General features: G+C 63.1%; 5 protein-coding genes across 5 annotated transcripts; 2 read left to right on the forward strand and 3 right to left on the reverse strand.

Moving 5' to 3' along the window:
* Positions 1-53: 53 nt before the first annotated feature.
* Positions 54-5,619, forward strand: AMSG_04528 (uncharacterized protein; the record flags this gene model as incomplete). The annotated part of the gene is made up of 3 exons (XM_013903410.1): positions 54-80; positions 402-482; positions 782-5,619. The coding sequence occupies 3 exons, from the start codon at positions 54-56 to the stop codon at positions 3,914-3,916; spliced, it is 3,243 nt and encodes a 1,080-aa protein (XP_013758864.1). The 3' UTR covers positions 3,917-5,619.
* AMSG_04529 (uncharacterized protein) lies at positions 5,505-7,809 on the reverse strand (the record flags this gene model as incomplete). The annotated part of the gene is made up of 1 exon (XM_013903411.1): positions 5,505-7,809. The coding sequence occupies exon 1, from the start codon at positions 7,374-7,376 to the stop codon at positions 5,505-5,507; it is 1,872 nt and encodes a 623-aa protein (XP_013758865.1). The 5' UTR covers positions 7,377-7,809.
* Positions 7,810-9,482: 1,673 nt separating this feature from the next.
* AMSG_04530 (uncharacterized protein) lies at positions 9,483-12,188 on the forward strand. Its single transcript, XM_013903412.1, has one exon. The coding sequence runs from the start codon at positions 9,729-9,731 to the stop codon at positions 12,153-12,155; it is 2,427 nt and encodes an 808-aa protein (XP_013758866.1). The 5' UTR covers positions 9,483-9,728; the 3' UTR covers positions 12,156-12,188.
* Positions 12,189-12,191: 3 nt separating this feature from the next.
* On the reverse strand, positions 12,192-16,498 carry AMSG_04531 (cortexillin-1; the record flags this gene model as incomplete). Its single annotated transcript, XM_013903413.1, has 2 exons — positions 12,317-16,498; positions 12,192-12,290 (listed from the first exon to the last, which is right to left on the reverse strand). Exons 1-2 carry the CDS (start codon positions 16,343-16,345, stop codon positions 12,192-12,194), a joined length of 4,128 nt encoding a protein of 1,375 aa, XP_013758867.1. The 5' UTR covers positions 16,346-16,498.
* A 333-nt stretch (positions 16,499-16,831) lies between these two features.
* On the reverse strand, positions 16,832-18,556 carry AMSG_04532 (uncharacterized protein; the record flags this gene model as incomplete). The annotated part of the gene is made up of 1 exon (XM_013903414.1): positions 16,832-18,556. The coding sequence occupies exon 1, from the start codon at positions 18,494-18,496 to the stop codon at positions 16,832-16,834; it is 1,665 nt and encodes a 554-aa protein (XP_013758868.1). The 5' UTR covers positions 18,497-18,556.
* Between the last annotated feature and the right edge of the window lie 64 nt (positions 18,557-18,620).

Below are 18,620 nucleotides of genomic sequence, written 5' to 3' on the forward strand. Positions count from 1 at the left end.
CTTCCCCTCTCCAAACTCCAGTCCGACACCTGGCTCCCCGTCCCAGGCCCACCATGACCACAGAAGCCTCCCGCTGTCTCGTACGTATATCCATTCCCACCTATACCTATGTCTATCCCCTAATCCAAGCCTCAAGCTCATTCCCTACATACACAACACCTCCTTATGTGTGTCTGTCTGTCTGCATACATGATGACGCTTGGGGCGTTGATCACCTGGTTGATCACGTAGGGCTGATCGATCACCGGGTTGATCACCCGCCCTCCCCCGCGCCCCCGCCACTCCCTCATACTCTCAAACTCCCTCTCCCCCACCCCCCCCCCTTCCGACCCATGCACCACCCACTAACCCCTTCCTCCTTCTCATCTCCTTCATCTCCTTTACTCTCTCTCATCGCTCAGAACCGGAGTCTGGCCTCGCTCCTCGCCAGACAACCTGGCCGAAAGGCCTCGTCGGCGGGGGAAAGTGGTCACAGCGAGCTGGTACGCACGCGTGCCTAGGCCACTGACCCAAGAGTCCGCCCCCCTTCCCCCCCCCTCCCCTCCCTCCCTCCTCTCCCTCCCTCCCCCCCCCCCCCCGGCCCCCCCTACTCCCAGCCTACCACTCCCACCGCCCACCGCCCACCGCCGCCCCCTTCCTTCCCCCTTCCCCTTCCCCTCCCCCCCCCCTTCGCCTGCCCCCTTCCCTCCACTGACCCCTCCTCCTCTCTTCTCTCCCTGTTTCCCGCGTCGCTGCCACCGCGCGCCAACGCCCAACTCACGTCACTCGCTGGGATGATCAGTCTGCGACGCGAACGATCGGAGACTTGCGGAGCAAGGTGCTGTCGCGGACGGCAAGAACGCCGTCGATGTCGGCTCCGAGGAGACGGCCAAAGTCGAGAGTCTTGTCGCGGAGGCTGTCGATGGCAAGGCTGCACTCGGGAGATCATCACAATCTACTGCTGGAGGCCAAGGCAAGGAAGATCCAGATGGCTGTCCGCAAGTGGCTCTTTCGCAGGCGGCACAAGGGTGCTGTTGTCCGGCTGCGCAAGCGCAACTCGGCCGCCAAGGAGATCCTCTCCACCGAAGAGGTGTATGTGGCGCGGCTCTCCGTCGTTGTCAACGTCTTTCTCGAGCCGCTCCGCTACAACGCGACGCAGGCAGCTAACCCGTTTGTGACGACCGAGGAGATTGGTGCGATCTTCTCCTCGGTCGAGCTGATTCTGGCACTCAACTCGGAGCTCCTGCTCACGCTCCGCGAGCGGATGTCGGGGTGGAATCCAGGCGACACGCTGCTAGCGGACATCTTCCTCCACTTTGCGCCGCTCTTTATTCTGTACGCCGAGTACTCGTCCAAGTTTGAAGAGGGGATGAAGACACTGAATCGGCTCGCGGCCGATCCGGGGCGCGGCCGATTTCTGGCCTTTTTGCAGCACTCGGCGTCGCATCCGGACGTTCCGCATGGCCTCTCGCTCGCCGACCTCCTCATTGCGCCTGTTCAGCGACTCCCGCGCTATGTCCTCCTCCTTCGCGAGCTCATCCGATACACTCAGCCGCTGCACCCGGACTACCACGCTCTGCAGGATGCCATCGAAAAGGTGACGGCATGCACATCGTCAGTCAACTCGGCGATCTCGCGCCACGCCGCGCTTGCCTCGCTCCTCGACTTTGACGCGACTATGCTGCCGTCGCCGGCGCTGCCGCAGCTTGTCCAGCCCTGGCGCCGCCTGCTCGGCAAGTACGACGTGACGACTGACGACGGCTCGCCGCTGCTGCTAGTGCTGTTCAATGACATGCTGCTGTGGGCGGAGCCGAAGCCGGACTCGATGTACAAGTACGTGGCGTCGGTCGGCCTCGAGTCGTGCGTCCTCGTCCACCACATGTCGCAGGTCGACGCCGCTGAACGCGACGAAGGGCCGGAGTTGGACCAGCTCTCGGCCGCGCTGCCTATCATTCCACTTGACGGCTTTCACCTGGCGTGGGGCACCGAGCTCTCCACATTTCACGCCAAGTCGGCCGCCACTGCCGAGGTGATGATCTCTGATATTCTAGCTGCCATGGACGAGCGGCTGGCCGCCAATCCGGACCTAGTTGTCCGGCGCGCCCGCGCCGTTGCGCCGCTTGTGTCTCGGCTTCCGGGCCTCGCGGCCTTTGTCCGCCGCTCTTGGGTCGACGATGTGTCGGACGCCGGCGATGCTTCGGAAGACTCGGACGACGACAACGAGGACCGCGAGACGTCGGCAGCCACCGCATTTCTTCTCGGCGAGAGGGCTTCGGGCGGCGAGCCGTCGACCCGGCCGCGCGCCCCGTCTGGCACTGCTCGCCGCGGCTCGCTAGTCCCGGTCACTCTTGGCTGGCTCCGCGACCTGAGCATCCCGTCGTACTTTGAGGCCAAGATCCACTACCACCGCGGCGGCAAGCTCGCAGTGTACAAAGAGCGGCTAGGTGTGGTCGTCCCGCACCTGCTCCTCCTCTTCAAGAACGCCAAGAACTCGTGCTCGCCGTTTGCCGTCTACCCACTCACCGACGGCGAGCAGGTTCTTGGCGTGAACAAGAAGAAGAAGAAGAAGTCGTTTACACTCTCCATTCCGGGCCTACCACGCCTACACTTTTACGTCAAGACGGAGCCGGAGCTCGTCTCGTGGACTGTCGCCCTCGACGCGGCCATTCCCGCTGACGCGGCTTCTGCGCGTCAGTTTGCGGCTGCCTGGCCACTCTACTCGCGCCTTCTCCATCCAGAGCTGACCAAGTCTGCCATGGTCAAGCATTCGGACTACGCCGAGCTGGTATGGGATACGGTGGCAGCAGCCACCGGGCGTGCCTTCTCGTGGCCGCTGTCGCGGACCATCCAGCATTTGCTGCGGGCCAAGGACCCGGCCGACGGCGAGTACGAGGACGCCGCATTTGTGCCTGCTACCGACAACGAGGGCAGCAGTCAGTCGCGCATCAAGCTCTCGCACATCCTCCGTCCAGCGCTGGCCAAAATGCAGAATGATGCGTCGCCAGCGCAGCTGCGCGAGCTTGGCTTTACCGTTGCCCACGTTCTCCTCTGGGGTCGCGTCACTGCTGGCAACGCGTCGGTTGTGGGCTCGGCGCCGCTGATTCTGGCCGTCAAACGGGTGACGATTGCGCTGTTCGAGTCGTCGGTCCGCTCGCTTCGCTCGCTCGCCATGCTGCTCACCGTCGAGCTCCTGGTTGCGCCTGAAGTGCTGATGCATCACTACGCCGAGCTCGATGTGACCGCCGCCGGCGCGGGTCCGCCGCCGCCTGAGGCTGACCGCAACGCCTTTCTCCGCTGCATGGCGCTGCTGCTGGAGCTGCGGCTGCAAGGGCGGAAGCGGCTCGAGCTGGGCGACGACGCTAAGCTTGTCCACGCTGCGTTTAACGCGCTAGTGGCGCTCGCCTCGGACGTCTTTGCCCGCACCGCGCTCCTCGAGCACTCGCTCATTGACCACCTTGTGGCGCTCCTCCGCGGCATGGCGTCGTCATCACGGGTCTCCAAATCGGAGACGCCTGTCCACACGGCGGCGGCCAAGGTGCTGCGGCTGCTTGCGCAGCACGACTCGACTCGCCGGGCGGTCATTGAAGCCAAGGGCCTCGACGTCATTGTGGCTCTCCTCTCCAAGTACAAGACCGAGGTGGAGCGCGCCGAGCGCGAGGCATCATCGACCCAGTCGCGACTCAAGGTCTCGGAGCCGCTGACTAATGTCATGACCTCGGTCCTTGCAGTCATTCAGTTTCTGTGCGTCAACGACGAGCTTCGCGAGCAACTCGCGTCGCTTGTCATTGTCCCCCACTGCTGGATCTTTTTGCCAACTCGGGCTTGCCGGACTCGTTCCGCGCCGCTGTCGGCCTCGCTCTGCAGCACTTTGCATCATCACACACCGGCCGCAAGCTGGCGCAGGACATGGGCGCGCTGCCGGTGGCGACACAGGTGATTGTGGCGCTTGCGGCGCAAGCGCCATCGCGGCTTTTTGGCATCACGCTCGCGCTCCTCCAGCACCTCACCTCGGGGCCTGCACTTGAGAAGCAACTGGTGCTGGACACGTTCCGTGACCTCGGCGGTCTCTCGCCGCTGCTCGCCTTTGTGGCTGCGTACCTTGTCGAGGCTACTGGCGCGGTGGCGGACTCGGGCTCGCGGCGCGAGTCGGGGTCAGCCAACGGAATGTCTGGGGACGTCTCCGGTTCGTCGGCGCGGACAATGCAGGTGGCGGCGTTTGCGACGCTCGCCAATGTCATGGAGGGAAATCTCATGAACCGGACGCTGGTGGCGCAGGAGACCTCGCTCCTTCCATGCATTCTCGCGCATCTCCACAACGACGAGACCGAACAGCGGGCTCGACTCCACCTGCTCCGAATTGTTGCGTATCTCTCCGAGACGCCAGCCGGCTCGCGAGCCATTGCCGAGACACCGAACATTCTTGACTCGATGCTGGCGATGCTGACGTCGGACACGTCGCGGATGCAGCTGCTGGTGGTCCACATCCTGCGGTTCCTCTCACACGACTCGGCGTTTTCCGAGCAGATTGTCGATGCTGTGGCCGAGCGCGATGCTGTGCCGGGCATCATGCGCGAGCTCTCGTCGTCAGACGTGACCGACGATGACGCCGCTGTCCACCTTGACCGCCTCGCTGCAGTTCTCTCCATTGACCTGCCCCAGCCAGCATCGGGCCAAGACGAGAGTCATGTCGACGAGCCCGACGAGGAGGCGCTGACGTCGCTGCTGGTAAGCGACGACAAGGTTGTGGCACGGGTTCGAGCGCTCTTTGCCTGGCAGACGTCTGACAAGACTCAGCTCTCAATCCGAGAGGGCGACGTCGTTGCGGTCATCGAGACGACCAACGATGAATGGTGGTACGGTGTCCGCGGCGCCAACGAGGGTTACTTTCCCGCGCAGTATGTCGAGCCGGTTGATGCTGACGCACTGGCGGCGCTCATCGCGGCCAGGAAGCCCGAGGCGGCGGCCGTGCCGGCCAAGCCAGAGGCGACATCCGCAGCGAGCAAGCCTTCACTGCTCGCCAACGTCTCGGCGTCCTCGCTTCAGCTGGGCGGCGATACCGAGTCGGGCGCCGACACGGCTGTCTGTGCCGACTCTTCCGCCGACTCGGACTCTGAATCGTTCACCTACTCGTCGTCGGACTCGTCGCATGCCGCGTACGTTGCCGTTGTGCCAACCAAGGCCGATACCAGCCCTGGAGTGGGCGATTCGGCGGCAGTGACCAAGGTGGCTTCAGTGGCGGTCTCGGACGTCGAAATTGCCAGCTCGGCCGAGTGCCTCGACATGGCTCTGTCTGAAGCAGCGGCCGAGGCGGCAGCGGCCGAAATGGTTGTGGCCGAGACGGCAGGCTCGGACTCGGGCTCGTCATCGCCCTCTTCGGGATCGGGCTCGGACTCGGACTCGGGCTCGGACTCGGACTCGGACTCGGACTCGGAGTCGGACTCGGACTCGTCCAGCGACTCGTCAGGCTCGTAAGTGTGACGAGACTCGAGTGGGTGGGCAGTTCAATGAACATGTGTGCACTGTATCTACGACGATGATGAGTTCGAGCCCGAGGCGGAGCCGGAGATCGAGGAAGACGCCGAGCTCGAGGCTGACGACGAGCCGGAAGCTGAGCCGGCCTCAACGGCACCGGCGGCCATGATGCTCGGGCCGGCCGTCTGGCGGTAGGCAAGGTCGGCCTCGTCGGCCCAATCGTAGCCGCCACGGAGGGTGGAGACGGCGGCGGCAAGGGCAGCGAGGGCGGCGGTGAGGACAAACGAGAGAGCGTTGAAGGCGACGTGGATGTTGTCAACCTTGACGGTGCGAGTGCCGCGGACGGTGTCGTCGTGGTCAAGGGAGCGGGCAGAGTAGCCCGCGGTGATGCCGTTGAGGGCAAAGGCGACGAGGACAAAGGCAAAGGCAGAGCTTCCGGTGAGGACGTTCCACTTCCAGACGTGGACGAAAGCGAGGAGGGCGACGCCGACGGTGAACATGCCCGAGGTGATGGTGACGGAGTAGGCCTTGACTGCTGCAACGTTGATCGAGTCAAACGAGAGGTCGTTGTCGATGAGGTTATCGAAGAAGACTCCCATGAGAACGAGCTCGATCAGGGCGAGGAGGAGAACAAAGGCAGTGAGGCCGGCGACGATCTTGCGGCCGGCGCGCTTGAGGGCGGCAAACGAGGCGTCGTCCGAGGTGTCCTGCGCATCGCCGACGTCGGCCTCGTTCATAAAGTTCACAAAGTAGTCGACGACAAAGATAGTGGCGCCGCCAAAGACAACCTGGACGAGAGTGGCGATGCCGGCCATGGTGACGCGGCTGTCGAGGTCGCCGGCAATGTTGGACGAGCCGAGGTCCCAGACCTTGAACATGTAAGCGGCAGCCCAGATGTTGAAGACGACGGAGAGGAAGCCGGTGGCGGTGGCCATAATGCGCGAGGCGGCGTGCCAGGTCCGGAGGTGGACAAAGGCGGCAAAGATGAATCCAAAGGTAACTGCCGAGGCGAGCATGGCGATGTCCATAAACTGCGGCGAGGCGTTGTTGTTGGCGTTGGCATCAACCACGCCGTTGTCCAGCGAGCGACGCAGGTTCGAGTTGTGGTACAGGGAGAGGACGACAAGACGGAAAAGCTCGACGGCAGTGAGGATGCTGGCGGCAATGAAAACGACATGCTTGGGCTTCTCGCCGGCGGCGCCAAACTTGCTGTCGTGCTCAAAGGTCTCGGACGGACCAAAGGTCTGCGAGAGCGCTGGCAGGAGGAGGATAACGACGATGACGGCGAGGACAACGACAGCGGCGACAGTGAGGCCGGCGATGCCGGAAAACTCGTCGGCGAGCTCGACGTTGACGTCCGACTTGCCGACCTGCCACATCTTGATGGCAAAGCCCATGGCGTTGACCTCGAGAGCAAAGGAGATGAGGGCGACGGCGGCAGTGGCCATGCGAGTGATGACGTTCCAGTGCATGATGTGCATGACGCCGACAACAACAAGGACACAGCCCACAACGGCAGCAAGCTCGGTGGCCTGCAGGAAGTACGGCGTCGCCTCGTTGGTCTCGTTGGCGTCAAACTTGTTGTCGGACGACTCAAACTTCCGGCCGGTCTTGTCGGCCACAATGGCGAGGCGGGAGGCGTAAAAGACCAACGCAAGCAGGAGCAGGCCACCAAAGACAGCGCGAGCATTGTAGACGAGCCAAGGCGAGCAGCCACCAAGCGCCGATGACGACTTGTGCGGGCCAACCGCGCCCGGGCCACCCCATGCACCCTCATCGCCGCTAGCATCCTCGTCCGAGTACACGTTGTCGTAGGTATACGGGTCGGCAGCGGACAACGTCGAGCCGCTTCCCGAGTCACTTCCCGAGCTGATTCCCGAACTAGAGTACGACATCTGTCCTTCCGTGACATGAGTGAGTTGCATAAGTGGGGGGAATCCACGCTAGGACCAAGGTGGGGAGGGGGAGGGGGGAGGGGCAAGATCGGCAGAGAATGGGGGCAAGTTGAGCCCAGAACATGCTGGGCTAGCCATCGATAGGATCGGGCGGCGAGGACCAAGATCAGTAGAGAATGAGCGAGCAGAGCAGAACAACCAACAGCAGCAAATTCGACGAGATCAGAATCAGGTGCAAAGCCAAACGAGTACCACGCCTTCCAGCAGCAACCAGCACCAGCATCCATCACCATCACTACCACCAATGCCCAGTCCCAGTCCCCGTCCACCGTCCCCATTCCACCGTCCCCAATTCCCAATCCCAACCAACCATACACCCCACCAACTTGCCCAACCAGGTCATCATGCCCACCATGCCCGTCCCCCCTTCACCCTCCCCCCCTCCCACACACACACACACACACACACACACACACACACACACATACACACACACACACACACACACACAGACTATCACACACTATGTCACTGTTCGTACACTTTGTGTCGTAAAGTCGAGTCTACCCACCAGTGTTATCGTCGTCGTCGTCGTCGTCGTCGTCGTCGTCGTCGTCGTCGTCGTCGTCGTCGTCGTCGTCGTCGTCGTCGTGGTTGTGGTCGTCAGAAGGCGGTGTGCGTCCACGACGGGGGGGACGGGCATGGTGAACATGATGACTCGATTGGACAAGCTGGTGGGGTGGATGATTGCGCGTAGCTGACAGCGTCGGCGCTGGCGGCGAGGGCGCGGAGCTGACGGCGTCGGCGCTGGTGGCGAGGGTGTCGATGATGTCGGGGAGAAAAGCCACGCGAGTCATGGCGGCGTGTGGGCTTGCGTCAGCGTAGAGCGCGTACGCGTTGATGAGCGCGGCGTCCAGAATCCAGTACAAGATGGCGTGTCACCACTTGCGCGGCCACGCCGACTGGCAAGCTCGTCCGTCGCAAGAAGATCCACAACGTCCTCCCGCTCTCCTGTCCGGCCGCTGTGTTCAACTATGCCATGCTCCCCTTCCCGGTCGTTGGGGTCGTCAACGACAAGCTCAGCACCGTCCGCGCGCCCACCGATCCGGAGGAGCGGCGCCGTACGGCACCTCGCGCGCATCGCCCATGCCCCCAGGCGCTCGTCACCGCGACGGCAACTCGGGCATCCTTCAGGCAGGCGTCTACGTTTCGGCCGCCATCACGTCCGGGCGTACCTCCTACCTCAAGCCGCAGACCAAGCAGGCGTCGCGCAGCTTCGGCCAGGAGACCTGGAAGTCAAGCATCATCGAGTTGTTCACTCCGAGACGCGCGACAGCACGTCCGAACGACCGTACCGTTAAGGGATACCAAAAGTCCCGCAGGCGGCAAGCAAAAGCGACAGGCGGGACAGCCAGGCTATGATCAACGAGGCAGTCGTCGACGAGGCAGGCGTCGACGAGGCAGGCATCGACGAGGCAGTCGTCGATCAGGCAATGGTCGATCAGGTTGGTGCCAACCAAGCGATGGTGAGGAAGCGGGGGGGGGGATGTTGGTGGTCCAAGCTGGGGCAGTCAGCAGCGGCAAAACGAGCAGGACGGGGGGGGGGGGGTGGACAGAGACAGAGACAGAGACAGAGACAGAGACAGAGACAGAGACAGAGACAGAGACAGAGACAGCAAGCCAAAGCCACACACCTCACTCCACCACCACCACCACCACCACCACCACCACCACTACTACTACCACCACCACCACCACCACCACCACCACCACTACTACCACTAACCTCGCCAGCATGTCCATGAGGCCTCGGACAGCGCCACTGCGGCATGGTGGGAATGGGAGCGGACAGCAAGGCAGAGGTGGACGAAGCGGGCAGAGTGGTGGAGGACGCAAGATTCATGGTTCTCGACGTGGTGGTGCAAGTGCTAGTCATGGACACGAAAGCTCAGAGCATGGTCATGGGCATGGGCATGGTCATGGTCATGGGCATCATCATAGGCATGGTCGTCATCATAGGCATGGCCATCGTCATGATCATGGTCACCAGCATCATCATCATCGTGGTCACAAACATGATTATGGTCACAGTCAGAGTCATGCTCGCACACATGGGGCTTTCACCTCGGATCGGCTGGCGACGGCGCCGGGCCCGGACATGGCCGCCTCGTCACTCGCTGAAAACGATCCGCTGCGCTCGGTCCATTTGTCGGCCATCTCGCCACCGCTGGCCATGGACAGCATGGCCCTAGACGCCAGGCCGCAGCACATCCTCGTCGCCACAGATGATCAAGACTACTCGACTGCCCGCGATTCGCAGGCATCCGGCTCAGAGACCTCGGCGCTCGATTCGGACTCGAACGGGGCGGGGGCGACGTCGAGATGGGCCGCGCCAACCGCACTAGCTCGGAGCATCCCAGTGAGGGCGCGTCGAGCTACGAGGAGAGCGAGTCAGGCTGGGCCTTCCGCTGGGAGACTGTCCAGGCCAAGGCGCGGGCGGCCGTCGACCATGGCGCAGTCCTTGCGGTCCTTGTCATCGCCACCCTCTACGTTCTGTTTGCCGACGACATTGTTCTCCTTGCCTTTTCAGCCGAAGCCGACGTCTACCACCTCTCGCTGGTCTTTGTCTGCTTTGTCCTCTTTGTGGTCGAGCTGGTAGCCTCTCTTGTCGCTCGCCCGCGCGAGTACCTTGCCTTCTTCTTCTGGTTCGACCTCATCACCATCATCTCCATGATCCCGGACATCCTTCTCCTGTTCTCGTCGTCGGACACGACCGAGGATCCCGACACGTTCACCGCCCGCTTCTCAGTGCTCACTATTGCCCGCGCCGGCCGCCTGGCCCGTCTCGGCTCGCGCGCCGGTCGCCTCATGCGCATCATCCGCATCATGGTCCGCGTCCACTCTTCGCCCGAAACTGACAGCCTCCTCGCCGGACACGTCGAGTCTGGTGCCACCCTCGCCACCGGCAGCGACCTCCATCCGACTGCCCGAGCCGTCGCCTCGGACGTCCACCACTCATCGATTGTCGGCCGCAAGTACACCGCGCTCCTCACCCGCGTCTTTGTCCTCATGGTCCTCGTCACCGTCTTTGCTTTTGTCATTCTCGAGACTGTCCGCACCCCGACTCCCGACGGCCGCCGCATGTCGGAAAAGTACGGACTCGATCTCCTTGAGACTGCCGCTGGCAAGCCCGGCGCCTTGTCTCCGCCTGCCAACAGCTCTTCGTCACCCTTCCTCAGCCCCGAGCTCGCCTCGGACCTCAAGGTCTATCTAGGCTCGCACAGCGACGTCCGACGTGTCGTCCTCCTTGGCTCCACTGTCATCGTCTCGGCTTCGATTGACAATTTGCGGGTGAGCGAGCGGACCACGCTGTACTCGGGCTCGTCGGCCTCACTAGTTGTGGTGAGCAACGTCGACCAGATTGAGCGCGACTCGATGCTCAACCTCATCCAGACCTTCATCATTCTTGTTGTCCTCTTTGGTGGCTCGCTCGTTCTCGTTCGCACCGCCCAGCGCATGCTCATCCGCCCGCTCGAAGACATGTCGCTCATCGCGCTTGACCTTGTCTCTGCGTCGTCCATCCACGGCCCAGCCTCGCATCCCCAGGCAGCCTCGGCTCAGCGTAGAACCTCCATGACCCTTGTGAGCAAGTCCGGGCCTGGTCCGGACTCACCAGGCTCGGCCGCCTCCAAGACAGTCGCTTCGGAAAAGTCATCCATGTTTGGCACCGAAGTCGCCGAGACCGCCGTCCTCGTCGACGTCCTCACCAGCCTGCGCGCGCTCATGCACTCGGGCTTTGGCACTCTCGGGTGGGAAGTCCTCAACCGCCACCTACTGCCAACCCACGAGCTCGACTTTGCCCGCTCCGGTGAACTCCGCCACTCGGCGCTGGCCGTCATCGACGTCTCACCCTTTGTCTCGCCCGTAGTGGTCCTAAAGGGTGCCGTCGCGCCCATGCTCAACGCCGCCGTCGGTCTCACCCACAACGTCGTCGTCACCAACGGTGGCCTCCTCGCCAAGATGGCCGGCGACTCGGTCATCTCGCTCTGGCCCTGTGACACCGTCGGGAGCCGCAACGCTGCAGAGGCCGCCGCCCGCGACGCTGCAGACACCGCCCTCAATGCCTCGCTTCGTATCCTCTCCGAGCTTGCACGGTCGTCGCCGCTCGTCGAGCTCCGCAACCTGGCAGGCATTCCGCCGCCGTCGGCCAATACCACCCTCGGCCGCCTCTCCTCCACGGCAGGCATGCTCGCTGCCGTCGCCCTTCATCTCGGCTGGACCGTCGAGGCCGCCATCGGCTCCGATGCTCTCGTTGAACCGCTTCTTCTTGGCCCGCACGCCGACCTCTCGCTCTACCTCCGCAAGCTTGCGCGCTTCTACAACGTGCCCATTGTCATGTCCGCCACCTTTGTTGCCTGCCTCTCGCCCGTCCTCCGCGAGCGTGCACGCCGCATCGACCGGATCCTGCTCTCGACCACCCACAAGGCCCTCGACATCTACACCATGGACGTCCTCACCCCGCTCTCCGAGCAGGAGATGGACCTTCTGCGCTCGCGCTCGCCGCTGGCCTCGTCGGCCGTATCCTCCGCCCTTGGCCATGATCCGCGTGACGCCTCGCTCTACGCCACCGCGCTCGAGGCCTACATCGAAGGCCGCTGGCGCGAGGCCAAAATCCTCTTCTCCGAGTATGCCGATGCCTATCCCGACGACGGGCCAGCCGCCAACATCATCGACTTTATCGACGAGGTCGCCGACGAGCTCGGCGGCGCCCCGCTACAGTGGCGTGGTGCCCGACTCATCGTCCTCTAGCCGTGTGGTCCTGGGAGTGCAGGTAAAGATGCGTGTTTATGCCTTGGCCCGCTTTGCTGCCCGTCGCGCCTTGGCCCGCGCCAGCTGCGCCGACACAAACTGACGCTGCTTGTCGAGCTCGGTCGCCACCGCAGACTTGACCCGTCCTCGATGGTCGAGACAGCGAGCACTGTGGCGTTCGCTTCCGATGCTGCAGGCCGTGACGAGGCCGGCGCAGCTGCTGTGGCTGTTCGTGGCGCTGCGTCATTTGCCCGCGAGCCCTGCGACTTGATCTCGCTACTTGCGCCCGCGCTTCCAGCTCCACCAGCCTTGCGCGCCGCCTTGCGCTTCCGCGCCGCGGCCAGCGCGAGCGCCATCCGCTTGCGCTGCTTGTCAAGCTCGGACGAGACGGCAGTCGTGAGTGTGGTTTCAGCAGAGAAGACCGACTCACCCATGCCGGCCTTGAGCTTGGAGCTCTTGTCCCGCTTCTTGAGCGTCTCCAGCCGCTCGACCAGCTTCTTGTTCTTGCCCTTGACATCGGAGAGCTTGACCGATACGGCCTTGAGCTTCTTGCGCGAGAGCTTGAGCTCCTTCTTCAGCCGGCTCGCCTCCTCGTTGCCTCCCGGTGACGATGCGAGGTCCGCAACCGAAAGCGAGCCTCGCCGCCCACCGCAAGGCGTCGACGGCCGCGATGAGACCGGCGTGAGCATGACCGACGATGGGATGGAGAGCGAGTCGCTGGCGCCAAAGTCGGCAGCCGAAGCTGATGCCCGCAAATCCGCCACCGAGCCGCGACGGCGGGCCACTGCTGCCGCCTCACGCTTGGCCACCTTGGCCGCCTTCTTCTTGGCCATGATGGCCTTCATCATCAGCCGCTGCTTGTCCAACTCGGCACCGACCGCGCCGCGAACAGAGTCCTCGGTCTTTTGCACGTTAAGGTGATCAAAGGCAGACCGTTCGCCACTGCCCACCGACCCGTTGGAACTCTTCGTGCTCCGCGAAGCCGCGCCTGAGGTCCCGGACTGCTTCTCGCGGCCAGTGGCGGCAGCACTTTCCGAGCCAGCGACCGTCGACCGCGACCGGTTTGCGGCCTTGCGCGCCTTGGCTGCTTTGAGCATCGCCAGCGTCCGCTCGCGTTGCTTGTCCATCTCAGAGCCAACAGCTGCTACAAGACTCGCTTCCATAGAGAACGTGTCGCCCATGCCGTCCTTGACCTTTTCGGTCTTGCGCGCCTTCTTGACCGACGTCAGCTTGCTCGCCAGTGCCTTGTTCTTCTTCTTGACAGAGACCAGCTTCTTTTGCAGCGCCGAAATCATTGCTTTGTCCTTTGCCCCCGCCCGCGGCGTCTCTGTCTCAGAGCTGGTGTTCAAGCCGGAGCCGCCTGCTCCGCCCGCTGCCTCCCGCGGCGGCGTCCGTGGCGTCCGCGGAATCTCTCCGGCCTTGATTTTGGCCTTGCGCGCCTTGAGCGCTGCGATGCGGGCAGCCATCATCTGCCGCTGCTTCTCCAGCTCGGTCCCCACTGCGCCGCACACCGGGTCTTCGACCGACGAGACCGACATCGGCATCTTTGGCTTTGGCTTTGGCTTGGCCTGGGCCTGGGCCTGGCGTGCCGCAGGCGCGGGCTCGGATGGGCTGGACGCAGCCGGAGCGTCGGGTGTATCCTCAGGTGCCAGCTCGTGGTCGGGACTGCCACCGGCGGTAGCACGGGTGCGGGCTTCGGCTTTGCGCGCCTTGGCAGCCTGCATTCGCCGACGGACTTGCTCGCGCTGCTTGTCGAGTTCGGACGAGATGGCGCCGATAAGGCTTGTCTCGAGCGCATGGATGTTGTGAACGTCGGCCGGCGACATTGACGGCGCGTGCGATGGACCCGCGTTAGCGGGAGCTGACGACGGCGACGACTGCGCGGTGACCAGGCTAGCCTCGGCCGCCTTGCGCTTGGTCTTCTCCTTCAGCAGCCTCCCGACCGCATCCTCAAGCTGGCCCTTGAGCTCAGCCACCTTGGCCTTGTAAACCTTGCCCTTGGCCTTGGACGCAATGAGAGCGTCCTTAAACGCCATGCACTGACGCAGCTCGTCCTTGAGCGCCGAGTTGGTCGACTTGAGCTTGAGCGCCTTGGCGGTGATGGCCTCGCTCTTTTCGCGCTCCGCCACCAGCGCCTCCTTGTACGCCGCAGCCTTCTTCTTGGCCGACTCAAGCTTGTGGACCGCAGCACCACGCAGCTCGTCCATCGACTCGCCGGACGCCTCCAGCGACGACATCAGCTTGGCGAGCTCGGCATTGAGGTCGTCCCGCTCCGAAGTCAGCGCAATCGACAGCTCCTTGAGTGCTTTCCGCTTAGTCCGCTCATTCTCAAACTTGGTTCGCACAAGCGTCAGAGCCTCGACATGCTCCGCAAGCGAAGCCTTGGTTTCTCCAAGCTCGGCCTCGCGAGCCTTGGCCTCGTCTGCCGCCGCGGCAAGCTTTGCCTCAAGCTCCGCCTGCCGAGCGGCCGCGCTTGCGGTGAGCTCGGCCTCGCGGGCTGCCGCCGTCTCGGCCGCCGCAGTCAGCTCGGCCGCCCGCGCCTCCGCCTCGGCCGTGACCGCCGCGAGTTGCGCTTCGAGCTGGGCCTCGTGCGCCGCCGAGTTGGCTGCCGTAGCTGCCAGCTCGGCCTCGTGGCTGCTGGCGTGCTCGACAGCTGACGCCACGGCGGCAAGCTCGGATGCGTGGGCCTCAGCCTGCGCCTTGGCCTGTGCTTCCGCTTCGGCCTTGGCCGCAGCGAGCTCGGACGCATGGGCGGCGTCGCGAGCAGTGGCCTCTTTCTCACGGTCAAGCTGCTCGCGGCGAGCAGCCTCCAACTCGGCAACATGAGCCGCGGCCTGGGCCGCAAGCTTGGCCTCAAACTCGGCCGCTTGCGCCGCAAGCGCTGCGTGGAGCAAGTCTAGCTCGTCAAACGGCCCAGTCTGGGTGGCGACGGTACAGGTCGGCGGCGGCGAAGGCGGGTGTGGCGGCGGGGCCTGCGCTGCCGACTCGAGCTGGCGCGCCAGGTCGGCGGCCTGAGCGGCAGCCGCGGCCTCAGCGGCCTCAGCAGCCTCCCTCGCGGATGTCTGCGCCTTCAACAGCTCGTCGAGATGGCTCGACTTGGTGCTGAGCTTGGAAATGGTATCGTTGGCTGCGGCAAGCTCGGCCTGAACCGTCGACAGCTCGGCAGCCTGCTCGGTAACAGAGACTTTGAGCGAGGCAACCGAGTCAGCGGTGTTCTTCAGCTTGCTCTGGGCTTCCTGCAGCGCCCGAGTCGAGGCCTCGGCCTTGGCTGATGCCTTGGACGACGAGACCTGATATGTGCGAAAGTACGAGAGATACGTCATGATCGAGTACTTGTCAGGCATGGCGGTGACAGCTTCGGCCACAAGCAGACGAGGGATATCAAAGCTAGACTCAGCGACTGCAAAGGCGAGCTCGAGCCGGGCGGCCGGCTCGGCCGGCACGTCGGCAAAGGTCAACGCCGATGGTTCCAACACCTCGCAGAGGGCGCAAAAAACCTTGCCGTCAGAAAACGAGCTCGTCAGATTGGTCACGCTCAGCGCGTAGTCCTTGACGGTCGCCTTGACCCACTCGAGCAGGTCCGACGCCACTGACGCCGACGAGACCTTGGCAGCCGAGTTGCGCCGAGGGCGCGGCGACGGCGTGCCCAGCCGATCTGGCGTGCGGCTTCGGCCGGCCGGCGAGTCGATGCGCGGACTCGCCCCGCCAGCGGCAGCACCTGCATCGCCGGAGCCGAGCTGGCCAGAGCCGTCGCCTTCAAGACGCGAAACGTCCCCTGCGTCGACAGACTCGTCAAACTCGTAGTCGTCGTCGTCGTCGACCAGCTCTAAATGGACCGAGTTGATCTGGAAGGAGCAAATGAGAGACCAGACAAAGCCAAGGATCATCTTGATGTCCCCATCGATAAAGTTTGCCGGACGAGCAGTGACATTGACGCCAAAGGATGCGGTGTGCGCGAGAGCGAGTGAGAGATTATCAACGATTTGAACTCGCATTCTTGGCTTCTTTGAGTACTTGCCATCATTGACCTTTGAGTCTGAGAGGACTTCAATGAGCTTGATGAGGGTAATGCCATCACCTAGTTTGCTCAAAGACTCCAGTTGTATGTCCAGTCCAGCAAGTCGCGAGTTGATCCAAGCCGTGAAAGTGGCTGCCTGCAGACGCTCATACTGAACAGCCATGTCCGACATGACGCCTTCCTTCACCACCCCCTTTCCCTTGCTACTCTGTTTCGTCAATCTTTCTCTCTCTCCTCCACTCTCTCTCTCTCTCTCTCCTCTCTTGCACGAGATGGGTGATGCCGCTAGCCTTGCTTGTGACCGTCCCACTCTCTCTCCCTCCTGACTGTCAGACCGCACACAGCTCCCGCTCCCGCTTGGTTTTTCCCCCGTCTTTCAACTCATATTTTTTCTCGGCTACCCTCTCGTTTTTTTCACCGCAGATTTAGCCGCACCCTGACGGCAGGTTGTGTTGATGGTGATGAGGGTGAGGGGTGAAAATGCTGCTGCAAGTAGTGCATGTGATCATCATCGGACAGGTTGGCGAGTGAAGTGCCGGAGGATGAGGGGGGGGGAATGAGTGAGTGTTACAGAAATGAGATGATGTGTGTGACGTAGACAGGCACAGGGAGGCGGAGCACGAGGATACCATGCGGTCGATCCGGCCAACGACGCAGTCTAGACCGACGGTGGCGGCTTTCCGCAGAACGGCGGGATATGGGCGTCAAGGAGGGCGGTGTGCGAGAGGACAAAGCGAGGGACAAAGCCGTTCGAGGCGTAGACGAGCTGAGAGCTGGCGCGGAGGGTGGAGAACGGGGTATCGAGCCAGGCGCCCACGACCGGCGGTGCGGTCGACGCAGACATGTCGATGGGCTCCGAGTACATGAGGATGATGCCCTGCGGGCCGTCCTGGTGGTCCGCATCGCGGATGCCAGAAGCCACAATGGTGTTCGTCCGCGGCAGGAGACGGACAGTAGTCAAGGCAAAGATGGACAGCTCGCCAGGAGCAGTGGTGTAGACCCGCGACCAAGCACGCTGCGAGACGTCGAGGAAGGCAAAGGCCCGGGCGCCGTCGCTCGCCAGCCACAAGGCCATGATTCCGATGACCTCGTCCGAGACATCACTACGGACCGGAATGATGTCGGCGGAGAGGTAGGGGACCCCGTCTGGGAGGGCCGGGAGCGGCACCAGATCGTCGCCGATGGCAAGCGTAGCGTACTCGCCATTGATATGGGCGGCGCCGGTGAGAAGGAAGCCGTTCAAGGTGCCCGGAAGAGGCAGGGCGGTAAGATCACCACCACCATACTCCTGGATGCAGTACTCGGCGTAGGCGACGGGCGGCGTGACAAACGAGCAGCAGGCCCCGGTCGGCGCCTTGAACGACGAGTTATGCATGAGCGCGTTGCAATCGCCGTTGTCGACCGGGGAAAGCGGAAGATCCTTGCCCGAGAAGTTTTGGCAGCCAAAGGTGCTGCCGGTCACATTGGCTTCGCCCTTGGGCACGAGGCCCTGCCACTGCGAGCCGGCTGCAGAGAACTTGACGGCGGCGGCAAAGGGGAGAAAGCCAGCATCTTCCAAATTGCCGACACCTGGCACAAGGCGCGCGTTGCCTGAGTAAACAAGAGTGCGCGAGTGGCCGCCGGCAGCCCAAGCGAGTGAAGACATCGTCAGCCGCATCGGTTGCGACTCGTTCTTTCCGAGCGTGCAAAAGCCGGAGATGTAGTCAATGATGCCGCCACACGAGAGACCCGAGTCGGCAGCCGCCATGGGCCAGTACTTGCCATCCATCCACACGGCAGCGCTGACGGCAACCTCGACGCCGTCAACCTCAGAAAAGTATCCCGTGACAGCAAAGGCAGCACGATCAGCAGTAAGCGTCAGCGTCGACGCGCCGTTCCTCGGAGTGTATCCAGGAGTGCCAAGAACAATCCACTTTCCACGAGCAGCATCCCACACGCCCGCACCTGCGATCAACTCGTTCGTCGAGGTGTTGCCAATGTAGCCTGCGACGAGAAGCGATGGATCCGAGACGACCAACCCGTCCAGATCGCCCGAATGAACAGGGATGAGATCAAAGACTTCGTTGCCCACTGGAGTACCATCACAATCAATAAAGGGAAAGCCTCCACCAATGGTGGACCATCGAGATGTCTCCAGATCAAAGCCAATCAGACCGCCAAACGCCCCGGGCACCACGCCAGTCGAGTCATTGGCCAGAAAGGCAAAGTCGCCAGCCACAGCAAAGGTGGTGTACTCGGACAGGGGACTGGCTTCAGCAGCTGCTACAGCAGACGTGAGCACCAATGTGAGCGTCACAATAACCACAAGGAAAGATAGCGACATGTCCACGAGGTCGGGCGTGCGCGGGAGATTTGCACGTGCGCGCGACAAAGTTGGAGTCAGCTGTGTCCTCCGTCACTTGCCACGATTGCTACGAGCCGCTGGCACCGTACAAAGCCAAGTCCTC

Source organism: Thecamonas trahens (assembly GCF_000142905.1).
Source record: "Thecamonas trahens ATCC 50062 unplaced genomic scaffold supercont1.18, whole genome shotgun sequence".
Classification (NCBI taxonomy): Eukaryota; order Apusomonadida; family Apusomonadidae; genus Thecamonas; species Thecamonas trahens.

What these genes read in the sequence shown, in the direction of transcription:
- AMSG_04530 (XM_013903412.1), top strand. Translation starts at nt 9,729, where the DNA reads ATGGGCCGCGCCAACCGCACTAGCTCGGAGCATCCCAGTGAGGGCGCG.